The 24,441-nt window shown below is 43.2% G+C and overlaps 1 protein-coding gene across 14 annotated transcripts in view; it reads left to right on the top strand.

Annotated features, from left to right (window-relative positions):
• The window catches only part of AAK1 (AP2 associated kinase 1), a 94,107-nt gene that overhangs the window by 54,040 nt on the left and 15,626 nt on the right, over positions 1-24,441 (top strand). For 2 of the 14 annotated variants that reach the window (XM_077306175.1, XM_077306174.1), the window contains exons 14-21: positions 929-1,152; positions 1,836-1,993; positions 2,627-2,740; positions 5,286-5,375; positions 11,989-12,090; positions 13,706-13,807; positions 14,560-14,673; positions 17,160-17,264. In XM_077306175.1, the coding sequence (XP_077162290.1) occupies positions 929-1,152; positions 1,836-1,993; positions 2,627-2,740; positions 5,286-5,375; positions 11,989-12,090; positions 13,706-13,807; positions 14,560-14,673; positions 17,160-17,264 (1,009 nt within the window). Of the gene's footprint in view, positions 1-928; positions 1,153-1,835; positions 1,994-2,626; positions 2,741-5,285; positions 5,376-11,988; positions 12,091-13,705; positions 13,808-14,559; positions 14,674-17,159; positions 17,265-18,856; positions 21,185-24,441 lie in introns of those variants that run through there. The other 12 variants (XM_077306186.1, XM_077306176.1, XM_077306177.1 and 9 more) reach the window with 12 other exon arrangements.

Raw genomic sequence — 24,441 nt, 5'->3', positions numbered from 1 at the left:
TACACTGGTGCTTGCAGTATTGTGTTGCTAGAAGGGCTAGAAATACACACAGGGAAGCTTAAGAGAAGTTGTCAACGGCATATAATAATTAGAACACCACAGCTCCATTACTATCCAGAGCTTCTGGAGCAGGGGTAGTCAAACTGCGGCCCTCCAGGTGTCCATGGACTACAGTTCCCATGAGCCCCTGCCAGCATTTGCTGGGGTGTCTCCCGCATGGGACAGTGGTTTGCCTGAGGAGGTCAGGAAAGCTCTTGCACTTTGGTCATTCTGTAGAATGTACAAAACAGAAATGGTCAAGGGGGCGTTTTTAATAAAAGGAAAAGGATTGCAGTACAGCAGAACTGTCCAGGAGGGTGTTTTTCTAAGTGAATTGGATGTTTGTTGTATGTGTCAGCCTTCTTTAACTGCACTACCCTATACTTTCATAATACATAATACATATGTTGTTTTACGTTGTTTATGGTATGTCATGCCCTAGACAGTTTTCTGTTTGCACTGTTTTCTGATTCTGTAATCCTCGTCAGGATTATCCCACTGTTCCTCCAAGTAGTTCAGGATGGTATGGCATATGCAATTTTTTTCTCCTCCATTTTATTGTCACAACAATCCTGTGTGGTAGGTTAGATAGAGTGTGACTTCATACGGATCAGGGCCGAATCGGGATCTTCCAGTCCTTGTCTGACATTGCAGCCAGTACAGCACACTTTCTTTCCAAGGATTGAGTCCAGTGCAACAAGGGCAGCATTTTAGAAGCATTTCAGGCTGCTGTAGGTGGGGAAAGCTGAGAAAGATGCATTTTTTGCCCATGGAGAGGCTGTTTTAGCTCAATCCCAGAGTCTGGCACTGATACTCAGTAAGGTACTGTAGAAGCAACTTTAGAAGTTCCACAACCTTTTAAAATTAGATTTTCTTTTCTTCCTCAAAGCAAGCACCTCCACGTCAACAAAAGGCCCCAACTACCCCTCCCTCGGCAGTTCAAGGGCAGAAGGTGGGCTCCCTCACACCCCCTTCCTCCCCCAAGACGCAGCGAGCTGGACACAGGAGGATCCTGAGCGACGTGACACATAGCGCTGTCTTTGGCGTCCCGGCAAGCAAATCGACTCAGCTCCTCCAGGCTGCGGCAGCTGAAGCCAGCCTCAATAAATCCAAGTATGTGGGGAGAGCCCCTCAAATTCCAATCCCCCTTCTTTGAAAACATTTTTGAAATACTTAATGATGGTGTAATGATTAAAGGATGTTACAGTTTATTTTGATTTTCTAAAAAATACCCTGCCCTATCTCAAGGGCACAGTTTACATGGATATTTATTCCATAACAGAAGCTTATCAAAACAGAGCCAGGTAATATTGCACTATCCAGCTTTGTTGTTCAGAATAACGTATGCCATAATAACCAGTCACTTCTGTGTGTTAAAAGGAAATGTAAACAAATATATCTGAAGCACTTAGGATGAGCCGTCTGTCATAAATTACCTGTTTCCACATGCATGATGATGTAGTGTGGTACAATATTAGTGCTTAATAACATGGTTTCTTTCAATGAGGGAAGCCAGATCCAGCTACATAATACATTGCCCATTGAAATCTGTAACTATAACCCTATGTGCATACTCTTAGGAATGTTCTGCGTATTCCATAAGGGTTGCTGTTTCTGAATTTGTGTGCTTGAATTTCGAGCCTGAATAGCTTGACGGGGACCCTCCAAGATCACATCACTTGCCATGTCTGCAGCCATCACAAGGACTTGGGAAGTGGTGGGGTTTTTAAAGATATTGTTTCCAGTTTTGCAAATGGGTAATTATTTAAATCTCCTTGTGGAATGGCTTTCCCTAGGTCAGCTTCAACGACACCCTCTGGTTCCCCCAGAACCTCTCAGCAAAATGTCTACAACCCTCCAGATGTCTCCACCTGGAATCCCTTTGATGATGACAACTTCTCCAAGCTCACAGCAGAGGAATTATTGAACAAGGATTTTGCAAAACTAAGCGATGGTTAGTTTGGGAACTGAGTAACTGGATTTTTGGAGAAACGCTAGCCTAAAAACTCTCCCAAGTTCTTCCGTGGAATGAAAGAGCAAATTGACTGGTTAAAATTTTGTCCATTATCTATAATAGCCAAGGCATAACTCTGAAAAAGCATAGAGCTCACAGTGACATTAGACAAAAGGAATCACTAATGGATGTGTATTCCTTATATTTATGTACATTTTAAAAACAAATTCACCAGTATGAATTTTTTGGATTTGTATCCACCTTTTTGGCCCTCTAGGGCAGGGGTAGTCAAACTGCGGCCCTCCAGATGTCCATGGACTACAATTCCCAGGAGCCTCCTGCCTGCTCTAGGGGCACTAAACTGAGCCACTTCCATATAATTTTAAATGCGTTAGCCCCTTTCCCCCTCTCAATTCAGAATCTGGACTAATTCCACTATAAGACCAGTGAGAAAAACAATATGTAGATTCTGTTTGTTTGACCTTAAAGAAGTTGTTGTTGGAAGGGTTTATAATTAAGTGCAGATAATTGGAATCTGCATAGTGAGTTGATAACATGTGTGCACTCTGTGTATAGATTTATCTGTTGGGTGATGCTGAGATCCAGTTTAAAACTAGGAATTTGAAATTTCAGGTAAACTTCCAGAGAAGCTCTGTAGCTCCACAGAGAACCTGATACCAGGTTTTCAGCCGGCTCCTTCAACAACACAAGCAGATGCATTTGGGTCATCTCTTGCATCCGTACCAGGTATGTCTGGGAGATGCCATGATTTATATGGGAGTTAATGGGGTTCAGTGCAAAAGCGCTCAGTGAATACAAAACCTGGGGTTTGGTTGTAATTTTTATTCCAGCCAGAGAATTCTCCAAAATCTTTTGGATATGTTCTTGTAGGCTCGAAGAAGCCAATTATTTTGAATGTTCCCAGAGGAACACCACTCTTTCTAACCTTATGAGAAATGGCTGTGTTTTTATTGAGCAGGCCAAATCCTTCAGCTGCAGAAGGTTCTATCATACATTGAGACCACCCCGAAGAGGGATAGGCCTTAAGAATAGTAAACAAGCTTTTGTTACACATTCCCTTCATCCATTCTTAGAAAAAAACAAGCTCTGAGACTTCCGGACTCTTCAAGGAGTCTTATGCTTATGCTTATGTGGCTTATGCTTAAATGAACTGTACTGGTCTAAATGAATAGGCCAGTCAGTTTTCACAAGATAGGTCAAAAGGTCTGGAGCAACTGAAATGCTATCTTCCCTCAGAGAATGCATTCCGTTTGGGTCTGTCACAGAATGCATATGCATTGCAGAGGGTCTTGGAACATGTTCTAGGACACATGCATATCATTCTGTATAGACTGGAAGCTCAGCTTGTTGCAGCTCACCATTCCACTTTGAGAATTTGGGGGCCGCTGCTTGTTGGACTGAGTATAGATCATAGTTCTTTTTGGCACAGGTTGTTTTGCAGGGACATACTAGGACCTACAATGACTGTTGTTTGCACCTTTTGAAATGATCTAGAATGGTAATGGGCATCTTTTCCTTTCTTCAGACTTCTAAATCTGCACTCTTGATTTTTAATAGTAGCAGTCCTGCACTGTCATGTATACCAGTGGAAAGATCAGTTATGGTACACAGGCTGATTGCTGTTATTGCTGTGTTATCTGCACCCAGGGCTGTACACAGCAGAGAGCCATTCCCAGCCTGCTCCTCCATGTACTATCTGCCTTAGGCCAAGAGCAGTAGTGATATCAGCAAGGTTGCCTAGCAGGTTTATGAGAGAGGAGAGAGACAAACCAGTGATACACGCACACATACACACTGGTTGTCTTTCTCACTGAGACTCAAGTGAAACTCAATGCACTCAATTTGATGAGACATTTAACAATCAGACTAGCATTACAGAGATTTTCAGCAAAAGGTGTTAGACATGATATGTTAAACAGTGCAGAAAATGAGCAGAGTTCAAGTCCAGAAACACCTTCGAGATCCACCAAGTTTTATTCAAAGTATAAGCTTTCATGTGCTTGTTAGTCTTATTAAAAGTGCCACTAGACTTGAACTTTGTTCTTCTGCTTCAGCTCAACACGGTTGCCTACCTGATTCAGTGCAGAAAATGGTATTACATAAGTAGAATGGGAGCAGGGTGATACATACAACCAGACAGACAATGCATAGTATATACAGTGGTCATACTATATACACTGTCTTTTTGAAAATGCCCTTCTTCTTTCATTAAAGATACTCATATTGGCTGCTTGTTGCCATAAACTACTTTAAGGTGCCAGTTTTTTTGGCTGAAAAGTTAAAATACAGTAAATAGTTTTCCTTGTTGCCATGTTGTTTTGCAGTAGAATCGAGTCCATTAACACCCTGAAGGCCTCGGAAGATCTTCCAACTCTCGGAAGATTTATACCCTAGAAATCTTGTTGGTCTTTTAAAGTGAGAATGGACTTTATTTTTGTTCTGAAATATAATAAACTAGATTCAAAGCCCGTTCCTAAGAAGGCCGCGAGTGTGCTCTGGGGGCGCGGGGAAACCTCCCCCCCCCCCCCGCTGGTGTGCTTCCCCAGGCCGGCGGAGCGCACCCGCTGCCTCTGGGAGGCGGTGGGCGTGGTCTGCGGGGCTGGGGAAGCTTTCTACCTCCCCCCTCCTCTGAAGCCACGTGCTTCCCCGGGGGGTGGGCAGGGGCGCTGACGTTGTAGTTAGAGGTCGGGAGCTTCCCTTCAAGCGCGGCCAAGAGCAAGTGAGCGGGTCAGGAGGCAATTTGCGCCTTCTGATTGGCTCTTCACCCGGACTGGTCCCACCCACTCTCCGCCCACTTACCCCTTAACGAATTATGAAGGAGGAATGATGATGACATTATTGTGTTTGCAGGACAGTTTCCAAGGTATTATCAGTGAGGCTTTGTGCCACAAACTAAGGGCGTTACCCACATTTCCAAAAAGCATAGCTGTAGCTGCCTAACCTCTTTCCCAGCAAGATCGACTTTCTTGAAGTAATCATGTGAATGTAAAGAGTTGGTGGAGTAGCCTTGATATCCTTGGATTTCTCTTCTCAGGGCCTGCAGCTGTCTTGAAAGAATTCATAACAATTGTTTTTGGTGTCTCTTGAATTTTATTTTGTTTGCCATTTGGTTGCAGCATTTTTGGTGGGAGGGGAAGTGCACTTAAACTGCTTTTTAAAGGTGCTCTTGATCTTTTGGGCTTTGATTGACCTTCTCTTTCTCTCTTTTTCCCTGTCCCTCCTCCTTCCTTTCCTTTTGTTCTTTCTGATGTATCCATTGCTGCTTCTCCAGCTGAAAAAACAAAAGATATTCTGGACTCTAGCCCACCACTTCTGGCTGTTCCAGATCCTTTCATTCCTCTTCCACTATCTGATACTCCAGGTAACTCTGATAAAACTGCAAAGTAAGATGGCCAGGGATCCAAATATTTGCTTCTCAAATTATGTCAAGTGATTATATGGGCCATTTGCCTGCTGATTCCCTGTCCCCCACCATAAGCCATTTGACATAGGAATTAAAATTACGTATGTTTTCATAATCTGGACACGGGTTGGCATTGAACCAGTTTTCTTCAGCATGTACAACCTACACACTTATTGTCTCTCAAGGAATTGGAGGCAATTTCTAAGTTTCTTCTCTGGCATTCAATACTCACAACAGCCCTGTATAGTAGATTAGGCTGAGAGACACTGCCTGGTTCAAGGCCAACCAGTAAACAAAGCTGATGAGGTAGGAATTTATATCTGGATGTTGCTAGCCTTTAGTCTGACTGGAGAGCCAGCATGGTGTAGTGGCTAAAAGCGGCAGACTCTAATCTGGAGAGTCAGCTTTGATTCCCCACTCCTCCACATGCAGCCTGCTGGGTGACCTTGGACTAGTCACAGTTCTCTTAGGGCTGGTCTTGCAGAGCACTTTTTTAGAGCTCTTTCAGCCCCACCTATCTCCCCTGTTGTGGGGAGAGGAAGGAAAAGGTGTTTGTAAGCCACTTTGAGACTCCCTTAGGTAGTGAAAAGCGGGGGTATAAAAAACCCAGCTCTTCTTTCTTACCACTAAACGACATTGCCCTAGCTCTGATGAATGGGGCCTGAATTTACTGTTTTTCTAAGGTTTAAAAACCAAAATGCTTTAAGCCCAGTCTGAAACTCATTAGGCAAGGCTGAAAGAACCCCAGAGTCTTAATGGATGTGGGCATCCTGAATAATGATTTCAGCAGTGTGTCAGATTGGTAATTAAATATTTTGTTGAGGTTCTTAGGAATCTTAATTTCTTTCTGCCATGGCATTTATCTTGGTTTATAAATGCAGAATTGTCACCATAGTGGGCACGCCATGTTTGCTTTATCCAACCATATAGCCTGTCCCAAAGGGGCACCAACTGCTGATCACACAAGCTTCTTTCCTTTACAATCACTTAGGGTTGTCATCCTTTATCTTTGGCTGGCAAAAGATGGCTGGAATAAACAGGTCTCGTGGCTTCGAGGTTTGGCACAGCTCTTTGTGCCCTTGTGGTTGTGATGGTCGTCTTAAGAGGGCATTTGGGGTCTGGCTGAAAGTGCCTGGTGATAGAGACAGTCTCTTAGGTTTCTTAGCAAGCTGTTTGGGCCAAAGATGAGCTCCATTTCTCTCTCTCTCTCTCTCTCTCTCTCTCTCTCTCTCTCTCTCTCTCTCTCTCTCTCTCTCTGTTTTTATGTCAGCATGGTTATATGTCACCTTAGGAGGCTGATAGAAAATTAACATTAGCCAACTTACATATTCAAAGTATTTAATCCCTGGCAAGTGCTTTGCTTTTTTAGTTCAGTGGATTTTCACAGGACGCATTCCAGTGAATTGCAGCCTGCAGCATTCTCTTAGATTTTCATGTGTTTTTTGTGCACGATGCAAAGATCTTTAATGGTAATGTAGTTGCACCAGGACTGACAAGATGACACTGTGGCATATGTTAGAACACTGAAATCTGGACTCTTCAGGTTCCAGGGAGTTACCGTGTTGTCTTTTGGAGGGGCTGGGAGTCCAGGTCTCTCTAATATTCTTCCCTACTTGACCCATGGAGTAAGCAGACCATGATTCAGTGGTGCTGCCTCTCATTGGCATGCTGCTAGTCTGAGTAGACAGTATTTACCTTATTGGACCAATGGCCAGATTCACTACAAGGCAGCCTTAGGTGTTCATTTGGGTATGAATGGCTTTTTTGTTTATTTTCATATACCAGAGGTTAGCTTCTCTTAGTTGGTCCGTACTGCATTAGACCAGACATGACTCAAGATCAGGTGGTTTGCATATTTATTTTCTTGAACCAGGGGAATACCACCAAGAGGGCAGCAGTGTGAGAGGTAGAGGGCTGTCAGATCTCCACTTCAGACAGTGGAGGGTGGAAGATCTCAATAGGGGAAAGTTCACAGGGAGGGAGGTACATTGGCCAGTTTTTGGAACAGTGGATTCTTCCAGCTAGGTGTAGTTTCCTTCCCTAAAAATATGCAAACAAGTTTCATGAAGTTGAGGGGTCCTCCTTTCTCCTTCTGACCCAGCTTTGCCACCATGGCCTTATGTGTTGAAAGCGGGGGCAACTGGTGTACCTTCTGCTACCTTGTTTGCTTGCCCTCAGGCTGTACACCCAAGCAGTTTTCTCCTACTTCTTGCTCAGGCTTTCCTCAGTCTCCTTTGATGACTGTTTCCAGCAGGGCTGTTGGTGTGCAATAGTAGGGGACTGCAGAAGTGCTGCAGGGCTTATTTGGACATGTGTTTTGATAACTTTTAGGGGCTCTTTAAATATAAGGCAATGCTTATACTTGATGGTGCAGAATTCAGTTTCCTGGAAAAAAAATTGATATATATATATATATATATATATATATATATATATATATATATATATATATATATATATATATATATATATATATATATATCAATATATATATACCATGCACACACACACACACACACAGAATCATAGAATCAAAGTACATAGAATCATAGAGTTGGAAGGGCCCATACAGGCCATCTAGTCCAACCCCCTGCTCAACGCAGGATCAGCCCAAAGCATCCTAAAGCATCCAAGAAAAGTGTGTATCCAACCTGAGCAGTAGGTTGCTAAAATCTCAGAAGAAGGCTGGGGTGTATGGGCAGGGGGGCTGAAGGTTTCCTGTAGTTTAGTGGGATGAACTTTAAGTGCCCTGCGGTGCTCGTTGCCCCTTCTCATGACAAAGGAAAACAAAATAAATTATTCAAAATAATAAAAAAATGGCAGAATAAATTATGTATCGCAGGAGAAATTATGTATGATTTATGTTGCCTGTATAATCCAGGTTCCAAGATGTAGAGAGCTCGCTAAGGTGTAAAATTTTAATGTTAAACTTTCAGTGTACAATCCTAATATTTTAAAGCACTTGTACAACTGCAGTTGTTTGCAATGTGTGGCCTTAAATCAGTATTGTGGTTTTAGAGGACTTGGCAATATTAAGAGCTTGAGGTTCACCTTTTGATGCCTCACTTAACCTGTGAAGCTGCCTTATTTGAGAGCTACCTGCGTTGAGCAGGGGGTTGGACTAGATGGCCTGTATGGCCCCTTCCAACGCTATGATTCTGTGATCCTACCTTCTGGTCCTAGAATAGCTGCTAGGGAAGATCCTGGATGCCCACTTCTGGCCGTACAGCTTGATGAGTCTTGTTCTAACTGCACTCTTTGACCAGATTCTTAATAGATGGTTTTCCTTTCTAGCTGATGCCCGAAAAAAGGACTCCACGGCCGTGTTCTTTATTGCAATAGCTACCTTTTTCTTTCCTTTACGTGATCCATGAGTGAGTAGCGTGCTCGAAAGCGTGCATTGCTTGTTCGAGTCTCAACTCTTGACGATTCCAAATGACTTTTTCGAGTGATCTTGGGCACCTTTTCTTTCTCTCTTTCTGCCTAACGAAGGATCCCTGCTGTAATGTTTAGCTGTTTGCTTATTTGGAGTTTGTAGCCAGGGCACACTGACCGCATGGGGTGGAATGAAAAAACAAAACTTGTGTGCCTGCATGTGTGAGTGTAATGAAATTTTGAATTCCAGTCTTAAAGTTTATTTGTAGAAGCTTAACCTTTCCCACTGGGAGCATGTCCGAAGGCTGATTCATTCCTTGCCCTCCTTCCTTTATATCTGGAAGTGCTGTAGAAGGGAGTAGACCTGGGTCTACCAGCAGTCCCTCCAGGGCAGTGGTCCCCAACCCGCGGGCCGCGGCCTGGTGCCGGGCCGCAAAGGCCATGGCGGCGGGCTGCGGCTCCCTCTCCCCGCCCCCCCCACAGTAAAAAACTTCCCAGGCCGCAAGCTTGCGGCCCTGGAAGCTTCTTACTGCGGGGGGGGGGGGAGGGAATCAGGGCTGCGCCCGCGTATTGCGCATTGCGCATGCACGGCTGAAATCGTGCATGTGTGGCATGCACGGCAATTTCGGCCGCACATGGCGCATGTGCATATGCACGGCCGCGCATGCGCGGGCGGGCAATTGCCCTGCCGGTCCCCAGCCTCAAAAAGGTTGGGGACCACTGCTCAAGGGGACTAGAAAGCCTCTAGCTGCCTTGTGCTGTGATCCCAGAGGAAGCCATCTAGGGAGAGTCACCCCCTCCAACACACACAATACACACGTTAGTTAAAACTGCAGCACATTACGTAATCTGACAGTAACTGCTTTTCGGTAGAAGGCAAGGATAGTGACGTGAAATTATTTCTTTTTAATTTCTGCCCACATTTCTGATGCAGAGGGTGACCTCTGTTACCCAGAGCAAAGCCTATTTAAGAACTCCCAGGCAAAAAGTCAAACCATAAATAGAAATTGTTGGGCCAGTCACAGAGCATGCAAATGTGAAGCTCTTACTTTGCATAAGAAGGAGCAGCAGCATCTTCATGTCCTACAGAAGGGCTCAGAGTCCATCCCCAGCATCTCCAGGAGGTGATATGAAAGACCTTTTGCCTGAGATCCTGGAATGCTGCTGCCACTCTGAGTAGACAGTACTGTCTTTGATGCACCAGTGGTCTAATTCAGTTCCCATATAAACATGTAGTACTGCTTATGAAGAATGACCTGAAATGCCCCCCCTCCCGCACCTCCTTACAACACGTCAAGCCCATGTTTGCTATGGAGTGTATCCTTGCAAGGAAACAAGCATTTGTTGACTTCCCATTTACAGTATACCCCATGTGTTCATCTAAAAACCATCTTCCCAGGGCATATTCACACAGTATGGAATGCCCATGGTGATGGATTCTTTAATTATAGGGTGGGCTGGGCTGTAGTTCTTCCAGTGTGGACTCTGCACATATGGTGCTGCCCAGTATACCTCTTAAGCATCATTATGGCACTCGGTGAAGAATTGCTCCATTATAAAGAGAAGGGAACGTCCCTTTTGGTTTCTTCTCTCAAGATTTTTTCCTGTGTCCCTTTCAGGCTTTCTTCTCTGAGAATTTTTTTTAAAATGCAGATCGTGGGTACTAAACATGCATGCAGCAAATCAGTGAAAGAAAATTTGCACGCAGCTGTGGAGATACTCAAAGCTCTCTTCATGCAAATCAACTAATTGCAGACCTCCAGGAACCCAATTTGCATAATGCATTATGCATTTTGGCTTTTGGGGACAGAAGGCAAAGATTTAATGTTGTCTTGCGGGATGTAAGGGTCACAAACGGAGATGTGTTCTCTTGATTTCAATGAGAGAAAGTCAAGGGTAGCCAGTGCAGAGCTGCACCTGCTTTTTTGCTTTAATGTAAACAAGGGGAGATTCTGCTGACTGTATTAAATCATCCCAGGGGGGAGGGTTACACATATTATGTGTTTAGCACTTCAGATGCTGTCTTGCACTATACACCCTCGAGCATCTGGTCCCAGTTCAGTGCTCTATGCATCTGCTGTATGTCTTCCAGAGTCCTGAACAAACCGGGCTCAGAAACAGCAAGGTACCTTGACCTGCCTGAATTCAGTGGGCATCTTTTGCTGCGGGATCATAGTCCTCTCCTCTCCTCGGCTTAACTGATCAACTAAGAGCAGTTCACTCCTAATTCAGTTCTTTGAATCTTACCTATTCATTTGCTCCTTGTTCTTTTCTCCTGAAAACATTGTTGAATAAGGTGTCTGGGTGTTCACTGACGCAGCTAATCCCCAGCACGGTAAACTGCCAATGCTCTGTGAACTAACCGTGGCATCTGTGTGGAAGCTGGAACGTGCAGTGTGCTGTTCTGTGTGTTCCTTGGATGTTCTAATTTAGAATTCTGCAGCTTCTTTACCAATCCCTACTTAAAACGGGGCTTGCTGATGCTGAATCATGACAGCGGGGGATATGTGGGGCTTGGCCCTGGTTGCAGGAATGCCTATAAAGTAAACAGTTACAATTATTGCAACTGGCAGTGATAGAAGGGCGCTGATCCAAAGCAAAATCTAAAAAACAAAAGCCATGTAATGGCTTTTATTAAGGCCAACCAAAATAGCACAAAGCAGTGTGCAGACGTTTGAGTTATCCTGAGCCTGTTTAGCCAGTAGCTGAATTTCTACCCTGCAATACTCAAATCTAATGTGTCCAGAAAAAACTGAATTAAATGTTATCAAACTATGTAAAGTTCCTTTAATTTATATAATTTAGCTCAGTATCGGTTGTGAATTTTCCTCTTTGAGGCCCATTTTCACGAACAGGTATGCTAAAATCCAATTTTTTTGGAAAATCCTGAACACAGAGTGTCTGGCTGCATTCATGTCACTTGAAATGATGTTGCATTCTGTAAGTGAGAGCTGACCAACCCAAAGCAGATCCACAATATTTCAGACTTTAATGTTGACCCAAAAGTTCCATCCGCCTACCAACTTGAAAAATATATAGTATTGCATGTGTTTAAAAATGCCCCTAACAGAAACTCTTTTGGTTGCAAGCTTACCCTGTTCAACAAGTTGTTTCTTGTTCTTAACAAATTGTGTTCTTTTGCTTTTTTCCCCTGCTTCCTTCCTTCCTGTTTTCCTGCTTTTCTGTCCCCTGCCAGAAAAACTGATTGAGGGTCTCAAATCTCCTGAACCTGCACTTCTGCTCCCTGATATCCTGCCTCTTGCAGATCCCTTCGGTAGCACCTGTGATGCTGTGAATGGTAAAATCCTGAAAACCTTTCTGGTGTATTCTGCCCTGCATGTTGACTCATCAGTAGGGCATTTTTGAACTGTAAGCGGCATGTGAGCAAAGGGAAGCCAAAAACAGGCTACAAATTTTTAATTTTGACAAAGAGGTGTGTTAGTGTGGCTGGCCACGGGGTTGGAATCATCTGCAATCCAGGCCAAGAGTTTGACGTCAAAGCTGTCCAGGAAAAGTGTTGGCCCCTTCTTCCTTCCCTCAACTAACTCACATCAAACTTCAGTTCTCCCAAACTGGTCCCCCCTGCAGTAACCTCACACTTCTCCCTTGTTTTTCTGCTTAGCCCAAAAGGGAGCCTTAGGCCAATGTGTGCATGTGGCTGATGAGGATGGTAGGCCTAAAGTGTTGGAGCAGGCTGATGTACCCTTCTAAACATTTTTGCAAGCTAAAAAGAGAAGCATATGTAATTGTTCTAGGCTACGTATCTCCCTCTTGAGTGAGTTTTTGACTTCTGGAAAATGTTCCTCCGTAGGAATGTTCAAAATAATGTATCTTCTGAAACCGTCCAGTCCAATTCACAGCCTCATTTCTGCCTCTTTCTGTAGAAATGTTTTGCATCCCCCTGCCCCTGATGAGAATTAAAGTTGACCATTAAGTTGCATTCATGAAACTGACAAGTTTTTTTTCTCCAAACCCCAAGATCTTGAAAGACATGCTGAAATTCCATCGGTGTCAACAGCATGCTTTTAAAGTTTCAGGCTTTGGTTGTTGCAGCCTAGTCTTTTAAAAAGCTAAACAGCATGGTGCTAAGGTAATTAATAGCTAACGACTTGTTAGTTAGGGGGGCAAAGTAATAGTCACCACCTCATGCTAAAAACAGAACTGCAGATCAACTGAATCATTAGAGTCTGATTTGCCTATTCATTTTCTAGGCATGTCTGGGTATGTTACGTTTTGTGGGGTGTGGTGAATTTGACACACTTCTTTCACTTGCATGGGAGCCATTATCTAACAAGGGCACCATCTGTTGCTGCGTGGTACGTGTAGGGTTGCTGGCTGTACATCAGAGGCCAGCTAAATTGCCTCTTCCCATGTAACCTTTGCCCTCCTTCATGACTCTGGGAGAAGGAACCTATGTATTTGTCCATGTAAGACAGGTGTTCATACCCCACCATTGGGAAGAGATTTACATGCCACTGGAAGCACCTGTGAATACTAGTTGTGGAAGGCAGGCAATAGAGTCTATGCCATACATGTGGGCCTTTGGGGCAACAGGTCTGCCATTGTGGGAAACGGGATGTTGGACTCGATGGACCATTCATCTGAACCAGCCGGGCTGTTCTTAACATTCTTATTAACTGGAGCCTCACTGAAATACAGGACTCTAAAATAGACTTGGAAATACATTGGTGAATGAAATTCCAGATCTCCTGTTACATCTGTGTACATAGGAGTAAACACATCTGAAGGGTAAATTTGTGTCCTGCAGACTTTGCTGTAATACAGATATAAATCTTCTCTTCCTATCCACATCTCATCTGTTCAGCCTTCTGCATTATCTTTGTATTCGGCTGCCTCTGCTGAACTTGACCTAACTTGTGGCTTCTATTCTGCTCTTTTGTGCCTTCGGAAAGGACAAGCAGACCTAACTGTTGACAGTCTCATACCAGGCCTTGAGGCACCCATTCCCCAGTGTATATCATCGCAGACTGATACTATGGCTGCAAACAGAGCAGGTTGGTGGGATGCAGTATTCTAAAACAGGCAATGAGAACAGTCTGGACTATGAAGAAATGGGAGATATTGTTTGCCTTTCCTACTTTGGGTCTTTCTGCATGTTCAACTGACTTGTCTTATAATGTTATGGATTTTAAAAAACTCCAGATCTACAGCTGACAAATGGACCTGCCCTTGTGTTAGGTTTAAACGGCTGGCAGCCATTTCACCAGTCCATTTCACCTCACACTGTTTCAAATTTTGTGGAAGTTTGTGAATAAAGTTCCTTTTGGAAATATAAGTAACAAAGGGGAATACTTTTGAAGTATAGATGTTTCAGCACTCTGTTTAAGGGCTTTTGGTGCTGGTAACTGGTGAATGGCCGACAGTCTGGTTTGAAGTTCTTAAGGAAGAATGTTTAGTTTCAAATATAAATGTTGCTGATTCTCTCCCCCCCCCCCCCCCCACGGAATAGATGAGTAAGTAACTTGTTTGAACTCCTGCATATGCTATTTCAGAAATGACTAATTTTGCTCTCACTTCTCAAGGGTGGCCAAGCTGTGGCTCTCCAGATGCCCATGGGGCTCATGGGAATTGTAGTCCATGGACATCTGGAGAGCCACAGTTTGGCCACCCCCTCTTTTAACGTGTCACTAGCCAAAGGCTCAGAATGGGTTGGGGAATCCAGTTGGGTGCACAGGTGTGGATGCTAACCTGCTCTTCTGTCTACTGTTCTCTGCTGCTGATGCTGTCTCTTGCTAACTGGGATCAGATTCTGTCACTGGGGAAGACTCCCTGCTTGACTGCTGTCTGCTTTCTAACCCTGCTGCTGCTGACCTTCTGGATGAGTTTGCTCCTTTAGCCATTTCGTCCCAAACTCACAAAGGTAAAGTACCACTTGGCATTCTTACTGACAGAGGCTTAACTGTGGAATCCTGTCTAAAGTTGCCCCAGTGTGAGTCCATTGATGGCAATGGGATTAGACTGGAGCAAGTGTACATTGGTTTGTGCTATAAGGTTGGTGGGGCAGAGGGAGGGGGAGAGAATATATATTGAAAAGTGTAATGAAAATGTATGAATTTAAATTGGGGCACCAGACCATGAGTGTCCTCTTTGACTCGGCATCTTCTGGATACATGTGCCTTCTCTATTGGCAATGCAGTCTGAAGAATCCATATTTTAATTGAATAAAACCACTCGCTAGCATATTTCAAGCAGTGGGTCTTGTGACTCAGGAGGGCAAGACTCAAGCATGCACTATTTAATCATAAATGCTAGGAATTAATTATGGGAGACCTAAACACTGCTTTGGGCCTGTCTCTCTTCCCCACTCAATTTAAAACCCATCTGAAAATGTACCTCTTCCATGAAACACTTTGAACCTCATCCCCAACAATAGTGAAGCCTAAATACGGGTCGATATATTTGCCAACATTCATCCTTTGTTAGCTTTTGCCCTTACCCCCATCTTCTCCTGTGTTCTCCTCCATCCCAGTTTTCTAAACATAGCTTCCCTGGACACTAGTCCATCTTTTGCTTTAGTACTGTGTAGACTGTGATAGAGCCTCTTGTGGTGCAGAGTGGTAAGGCAGCAGACATGCAGTCTGAAAGCTCTGCCCATGAGGCTGGGAGTTCAATCCCAGCAGCCAGCTCAAGGTTGACTCAGCCTTCCATCCTTCCAAGGTCGGCAAAATGAGTACCCAGCTTGCTGGGGGGTAAATGGTAATGACTGGGGAAGGCACTGGCAAACCACCCCGTATTGAGTCTGCCATGCAAACGCTAGAGGGCATCACCCCAAGGGTCAGACATGACTCAGTGCTTGCACAGGGGATACCTTTACCTTTACCTTTTAGACTGTGATAAGCTATCCTGGTCCTCCCCCTTTTTGTACATGCAATGGGTTGAATCCTACTAGGGCTTTCACTGGTGAATGAAGGAGGAGGGGTGTCTTGTGTCCACCGTAACAGAATTCCCAGCAACTGAGGTTCATGATGTCTTGATGAACAAAATCCATGTGGTCCGTGAGCTGCAGAGAAGAGAGGAATTGCTGGGGCACAGTTGGAAAAACGGTTGGGATCCAGGCCAGTGTGTGCACTTTACCACTGAACTACTGCCAGATATTCCTCTGATGTTTGAAACATGTGCATGAAGTTGTTACAATGTCAACCTCTTACACTGGGCAAAACAAAGCAGTTTCATACAGGAAGCTATTACAAACAAGGATTACTTGTATCAGCATCTGGTATGAATGGAGCTGCCGTGTTGTTAGTAGTAGTGAGAAGCAAAGAGTTAATGCTGTTGATCTACTTTTATGAAACCAGTCACAACTTGATAGTAAGCATGTTTCCTAACAAGTCCCATTGTGTTTAGTGGAATTCTCTTACATTGTTTGGGGCTGCTATCCCACAGTTCAGGATCACGTAGAAATCCAGGGACAAGGGCAAATAAGGTGAAAAGATGCAAACAGGTCCAGGTAGATGTTTTGTCTGATTGCTTAGCGTTGAGGTGATTAATTTTATTCAAAGGACAGTACTGAGAAGAGTTTCAACTTATTTTTATCATGGTGACCACTCTTTGGAGAAATTGGAAGTGAAATCTTGTGTAATCCATTTCCTTTAAACAGCCAGCTGCATTTTGAAAGGAGATTCAGTTTCTTACAGGGCTTTGAGATGAACAAAGAAACTAAGAAAAAAATAAGGGGTATCTCATCCACATCTGCATCAGAATTATAACTGGTGTGATTTGGCTCTGGGTCAGGTGGCCATATAACTTCTGTCCCCATACCATGAGTGTCAGGGAAGCCACAACAATCATGGGGCTCTTGATACTCTTATGGTAGAGCTATTTGGGAGAACCAGGTGCTCCACGTGAGTGTGTATGTGTGGTGTTGTTCTGATTTGTGCAGTTGTGTTACTTTGAAAAAGTGGCACAAAGCAACAGTTCTCACAAATGGTGCCTCTGTGTAAATTCTTCAAGGCCTGCCAAATGCTAGGCGTAAAGGACAGTAGAGTTGTCTGAAACTGGACATGTATTTTTTCTTTCTTTCGTCATTAGCCTTGCTCTGTAGCCTTACAAACTTGAGTCCCTGACAGAAATACTCATTCCCAACTGTCTGCTGCAGTTTGGCTCTATTCTCTCTCACAGTCATTGTTGTGCATGTGTTTTCTTCTTATGTTATCTCCTGCTTTTTTGTCTATCCATTGTCTATCCAGCAGACCCTTTCCCATACATGAAAGGTTTTACCCTCTAACTTTCTAATGCTTCTCCAACAAAACACATGCAAGTTGTTTTGGTGACCACCTAACTGGCTTTCTCTGCTCTATCTTTTTTGCTCCCCTTTTTTTACTACCATCCCTCCCCATCATGCTGCAGAAGATACTAACCTGATCTCGGGCTTTGATCTCTCAGAGGGCTCTGAAAAAGTGACAGAAGATGAATTTGACCCCATCCCTGTGTTGATATCCAAAAATTCACAAGGTAAGCAGGAAAGAGTGGGGCAAATTGAGATCTCGAAGCAGCGCCTTTGTTGGTAATATGTCTGGCTAATAATGGCGATGTAAGGTTAATAATGGCTGGGAGGTTCATGCCACTCTTGAGCTCAGTTTCCTTCCGCTTCAGTGGTATGAGGATAGCAGTAATTGGCTCTAGGCTCTTGGTCCTTATCTGAATGAAGAGATGACAGATCTACTAAGAGGGCTAGGAGCCCTCAATCTTCAGTCACTGAGACTTTAAATGGAATATGAGGTGTTGCTGTTGTCACCACTGTCTCTCTGGATCACTTAAAAATTGCCTCTAATCATCTTCTGTGGGGCCTTTCCACTTTGACCCAAAGCCACAGAAGAACCAAGATGTGGAGCTCAAGTTCTGCCACAGAGATATATAAACAGATTGTGAAAACTCAGTTAGGCTCCTTGCTACAGGGAGTTTGAGGCTGTTTACCCTTTATTGAAAGCTCCACCAATTTCAGATTAGTTGCCTTTGTAGTATGTTGTTTGAGAGAGACTAGTTGAACCTTCTTCCCCATGCTTGGGCACATGGAACTCCACAATTTTTTTTGAATCCTCACCACAATTAAATTTGGAGTACCTGCAGAATAAAAGCCTTTCTTTGATGTTTTTGCAGTGGCAGGTGTCGAAAGGCATAGAGGGACACAGTTTCATGTCATATATCAAAAGATGTCAACGTTCAGAGCAGGGCTCCTGCCCCTTTTGATTCTGCATTGTGTTTTTTTGGGAGGACTTCCAGTTTCAAGATGGCCCAAAGCACCATAACATAATTTGTAAACGCTGGGAGAATATGGGATGTGGAGGTGCTTTGAAAAGTTCATTAACCAAATCCCTTGTACAGAGAATGTACAGTGAGAAATGCGCTGTAGAGAACAGGAAACAAAAGATTTCAAAGAAATATCTCAAGGAGAACATATGATAGCCCTCTAAACAATTATTGAGTGGCTGCGTGTCTAGTCTGGAAATTGTATTTGCCCACCTCTGGCCATGTACATACGCATTGTTATGCCTGTGGCCACACACAGGAGTAACTCTCTTTCCATCTGCCTCTATCCTATCCTGTTCCTCAATCTGTTGATAGTAGCATCTTTAGAATGGGAAAAGTTGGCAAGAACCTCTTCTGCCAATGAAAGAGCAGGCAATATGTTTTCTGAGCTCTTCCACACTTAAAAAGAACCCAGACCAAAGAAAATGTTGTAATGTGATCATTATTATGGTCCTGTTAATATCCCCTCTGCTGGAGAAATGAGGATAAATCAAGTTGATTGTAAGAGAGGGGGCACTGGAGAGCTAGATGTCATCCATGATTTTTGCTATGGAATACAAATGTGAACAGAGAAATTGGAATTCCTTGTAAAATAGGGTACTAACAAATCTGATGAATTAAATTGGGGAATTTCTGCATCTACCACCGTAATAATAGCCTAATTAGATTCTGAGTTGCTTTCTCTAGTTTTTAGCTTGTTCTTTCTTTTTTGCTTGCTTGTGAATATCTTTTAAAAAAATACTAACTTCTTATTTGTCTCTTGCTCAATACTGAATTGCTATCTCTCACACTTTCAGGTGGGCATTCTAGAAACAACAGTGGAAGCTCTGAATCCAGTCTTCCCAACCTAGCCAGGTCTCTACTGCTAGTGGATCAACTCATAGACCTGTAGCAGTCAATCAGTAACAGATGCGGTTTCTGTAATGTACCTAAATCCAACTCTTTTTCTTTCCCCTTCGTGCCCCCAAAGGAGCTATCTTTAGTTGTTGGGTGGCGTTGGTTTTGCTTTTTATTTAAAATAACCCTACAAATGGAAAGAGCCCTCTATTGGGACTTCTCTATACTTCTTTACAGCACGTCCTTGATACAGCTTACCGCAGCTCCTTATGCACCCCACTCTCCTAGCCCCTTTTTCTAAAGGAGTGCTACTGTTCATTAACTACATTGCTGCAACTTATCCTGTAGCGCCACACAAAAATCCTCCCTGAAAATGAAATACATGTAACCTTGCTAGAATGCCTTTGACTAATACTCTCCCCTCCCCACCCGTAGTCTAGTGGAACAAAACTGTCTATCTTTCTTTCATTCAAAAAGGACAATGAAAATAGTTTTGCCTTGTCCCTCTCTGATGCAAGGGCATCTGTTGGGAAGATTTTTGGCCCAACTTTGGGCACTATCAAAATCAGGATCATGTGACCTACCAAGTACAGACAAAATGATCATGCACTTTGAAAGAGAACGTGTGCTCCCTGACTTTTAGTGTTCCACAACCTACTTAGGAATGGACTGTGCTTTAAAAAAAATATTAACCCTATGGAAATCATCCCATGCAAACAAAGTTACAAGTGTAAAACATATAAAAAGCATGGCTAAGGTCTTTTTCTGTTGAATTTAATGCTCAGTTGAAGAGGGCATCGTGGCAACAGATAGACACTTGCAGGTTCTGTCCTGTAGGGGTAGTCAACTCGTAGTCCTCCAGATGTTCATGGACTACAATTCCTCTGAGCATTGTACTCCATGGACATCTGGAGGACCATGGGTTGACTACCCCTGCTGTAGAGGAACGCTAAACTTTTATGTACATCAGATTTCCTTGAAAGTATCTCCCCCTCTTCAGATTCCTGCAATATAGTCAAAATTGTTAAAGGTTGTTTTTCCTCCATCCCTTTGGGTTTTTGCTGTCTCCCTTTGTAACTGCATATAGTGTTAACATGGAGCCAAACCTTCCTTTTCCCAGTAGACAAAATGACTGTAACCTTTATTCAGATCCTTCAGTCTTTGTAGAGCTAGCATGCACTCCTTGTCAGCCAGTTGAGAGTAAGTGCTTTCCAGCTTAGGTGTTACCTGAATGGGTTTTACCTTTTCTTTCCACCTTGATATGCTTGGTTTGTCACACTACTGGATATAGTAAACTTGTTCTCATTGACTTCTGATCTTCAAGTCCACAGTTAACTGTCACTCAAGATGTTCTTCTGAAGAGAAGGACCACCCTTGCTCCGTAGTGGAATAATAGCTTAATGCCAACTTTGTGTATGTGTATGTAGCTGTATTAGTAAAAAAAAAAAAAAGTGCAGTTTTTCCCATGTGTGAAGGTATGAATGATTAATCTTCTAGGTGTATCAGGCTCTCCTTGAAAAAGGAAAGACATTTTGATGTCCCCAAGTATTTTTCTCTGTTCTTCCCCCTACATATCTCATCCAAACCTCTCCCCCACCAGAAATTAGCTTAACAAATTCTGTAAATAGGAATTTAACTGTCCTTTCAGTTCTGTATGAATCTTTCTAAAAAATCTTCATACACGCTTCATGATAAAGTATTGCTTATGTGTGTTGTGTCCATTTGCGTGTTTCTACAGCACTTTCCGGATGATCTACATGACAGAACTGTGGGAAATGATCTTAGTAAAATTGTTGATAGATATTTATATTTTTGGGGGGTTGTTTTGGTTTTTTGATTACTAAAGCACAGGCAACTGAGGCTGGATAATGTGGGGAGGGGGGAGCTTTAGATAGAAAGTTATTGTATAGTCAGATACTGAAAATATATGGAAAAAAGAATGGATTTTTTAACGAAGAAACCACCTACTGTATATTAGAAACAAAAAATCCCACCTGATTTCTGTGAATTAAAGTACTTTTACAAGAATGTGTAACATTTTAAGTCTAATTGAACTTGTTGAAGAGTTCTGAAAGCAGAATTATGAAGGTGCTTGGTTGCTCAAGATCTGCGCAGTTAACTAAGCAATGGTGAATGTGGTGGTGGTGGTGGGATTTGAACTACTTATGCATCTGGAAGGGCACAGCTAAGACAGTGGAAATCTATTCTGTACAGCAGTTTCTGAAGTTGATCCAAGATCATTGAATTGACATGTAGCAGATTCTCTAATAAACAGTGCAAGACTGAAATTCTGGGAATGATGGATATTATTAGTTTGTTGCTGGTGATGGTACCTCTTGAAGAAGTGATGGTACCTTCAGAAGGGGATAGTCAAAAGGCTTTAGCAGTCCGTGCTGCTCCATGCCACTTCTCCAAATTTTGTGGTAACCAAATGGGTATTCTAAGGCCAGTTCTACCATAAGTGGAGTATGGGGCACCCTATATTGATTGACATATTTTGGGGTACCATTATAGACAGCAAAACTGCCCACCTTGGAGGGGAGCACAATTTGGATTTTCTGCCTTGGATACCCAAATGTCTTCTGTCTCTCGGGTATCTTTGGAATCCTGATATCGTAGAAGAAAGGACTAAATTGTTGTGTTTGTAATAGGGAACGGGGGGCTTTTAAAATTCCTTCAGCAAGCTATTTTTCCCTCAGCCTATCTGTATATTATTGGAGGTGCTAAGCTGTGATACTGGGCAGAATGCTGAGTTTGTTCCTGGGATTGGCTTCCCCAGGGGGGAACTCCTGCTCCAGCCTAAGCATGTCATCTTATTGAACTCAGTGAGTTTGGGCCACCACAAGTTGAGTACCATTATTGGTGTCCACCATTGATACTGACTTGGGGCAAAGCTGGGAAAACATACAACATGATAGAATCCATTCACACTGTGTGCTCTCTGGCAGTATACCCAAGATTGGGGGGATTCACTATAAGGATGCTGACTCCTCTTGGGAAATATGAAGACCAGTTCTTAGAGAGTAGCGATTTTGTCTGAATTATACCTTATTGTTTATCATGAGGATAGGCTGACTTGAATTGTGTATGGTCTATTTTTCCCTTTGTATAACTGGAATACCTCACATGGGGCTGTATTCTTGTCAACTATAAAATAAGAGTGCCTAACCAGATAAAGAATGCCTTAACTGTGAGAGTTCCTAAACCTGTGCTCTTGCTTAAACAACATATAGGGCAATCCTGCAGTTACTCAGCAATCCCACACAGACTAACCCTGTACTGAGCTGTGAACACACCTGGCAGAATCAGGCCAATATTTTTCTATTTCAGCAGAACAGAATTTCAGCAATCTGAGGGCCCTAGATGGCACGCAGGAATTGGCCAGTGAGCTGGAGTCTTTTGTCCACGAATGCAAACAGAATAGACTAGCAACTTTATTATAAATAGGCGGTTATCATGAAAGTTGGCTGATAACATGTGTTCAGAGTAAACTCTACAGCCCAGTGATGATTAAAAAAAATCACTGTGTTACAAACAGGCAACAATCAATCTTAAACTTTCAGGACTATGTTCAGGGCACAACTAGTAACATACAAGAACCAGTGTGATGTTTAGCCGTCCAAATACTTTGTAGAATGCAGAACTTGCTGTCTTCTCCAAGGGTCAAGATAAGAGGTCTGGAAGAGATGATTTTTTGATACGTCTCTTTTGGGGCTCTAAGAAGGAAGTGGTCTAGGAACAGAACCAATGGAGTTGCAGTGGGACATATGCACATTAGACACAGCTCTGGCCACAGACCTTGAACCCTTAGTAAGCCTAATTCTTCTCCTTTCCAGGAAGGTTTAGTCCCAGCCTGAGTCTCTCATTCTCATAATCACTGAGTCATGCTCTTCCTAAAAAGCAACCTATATGCAGTCAGAGAAAAACGTAGCACAAGTTATGAGTATCTAACAGTGCGATTCTCTACAGATTTTCCACAGTTGAGTTCAATGGGTTTAGGCTGGATTAACTGAATAAGATTATACTGTTAATCCTCTGCTTCTTAGTGTTTGGAATTCTAAGCCCTAATGTGAGTGCCCAACCCACTATGTTTGCCACCTTGTGGTTTTCCATGTTAAAATTAAGCCTTCTTTTCACCCCTTCTTGTTACACTGATAACACCGCTACCTTTGCAGGAGTCCCAGATTTTTGGTCAATACCAATCTGAGTAGGGTACAGTGAAGCATGAAGATATGTCTGCACATGAACACACTGGTGTCTCTCAATTTTTTTTGCTGAGGTAGATTCTTTGGAAGGGAATTAATTCTTAATTGACTTCTACCAATGCTTGAATGTCTGACCCCTTATACAAAACCTTTTGAGTTTCAAGGTCTCATGATCTGACCTGAAGCTATCACAGTTTTAGTCCTCTTTAGGTTATGAAGGGAAGAAGTAAAATCTCTGGATAAGGAGTTCTAATCAGAATAAGGAGTAATTTTCAGTTTCTCTGGAGAGCTTTTGGCGCTGATCCACCTCCTTGTCTGGCAGGCTGTGCTCCTGTGGCTACAGAACCAGATAGACTCATCCTTTGACCTTGTTAGGTGCCATTTTCGGTCCTCACCATCTAAGACCCCATTTTGCCACGGTCATCCCCTTTGTTCTCAGGTTGTGCTACAGAATCTAAGCCTGAAGATATGGTGCAACTCTTAAATTTTGGGTTTTTGAGTCCATTGCTGAACATCCTAACTCTTGATCTCTAAAATGTCGTGTCTTGTTTGCCTAAACTTCATAACAAGAGCTTACATTTTTGCAACTAACCATGTAAAAAGTTCCTGTGTTTGAATTCATTGATGGTCATTATTAGACTACCTATCCTGTAATAACCTAAATGTGACATACTTGGTTCTCTCCTCCCCATTTTATCTTTGTAACTGCCACCTGAGATAAGTGAGGTGGAGGGGGGGCCTGGCCCAAAGCCCCCAGCAACCCATGATGAGAGAATTTAAGTCAAGTCCTTAGTTTGGTATTTTGGCCCAGGCTAGCCCAGTCTTGTCAGATCCTGGAAGTTAAGCAGGGTCAGCTCTGGTTAGACCACCAAGGAAGTCCAAGGTCACCATGCAGAGGCAGGCCCAGGCAAATCACCATTGTTGTCTTGTCTTGAAAACCCTATGGGGTCACTAAGTCCCCTGTGACTTGACCACACTTTCCACTACTACCAGTATGATGTGTTAACCACGACACAACAACCACTGCACTTTCCCTAACACCCATGATAGTTCTGTTGATGCACTTTAGTGTCTGGGATCCATGGTTGCATTTAATTTCCAGTGTTGGGTTAGTTATAAACTCAGCTTTTCTGGAGTCCTGAAGAACATGAAAACATTCTCAGCCCCCCCCCCCCAGCATAGACTCACCCATTTCCTCTTTCCACATCATGGGCCAAGTCTTAGCTAATGGCTTCTGTGTTGCTGCCAGTACCATGGGAGCTTGGCTTGGCCTGCTGTTGGCCACCACTGAGTCCACTGGAAACTTTCTTGACCAGTTAAAAGAGCAATCCATCCCAAGG

This window comes from Paroedura picta, chromosome 12, assembly GCF_049243985.1.
Source record: "Paroedura picta isolate Pp20150507F chromosome 12, Ppicta_v3.0, whole genome shotgun sequence".
NCBI lineage: Eukaryota > Metazoa > Chordata > Lepidosauria > Squamata > Gekkonidae > Paroedura > Paroedura picta.
This window is presented reverse-complemented; position numbering and strand designations above follow the sequence as displayed.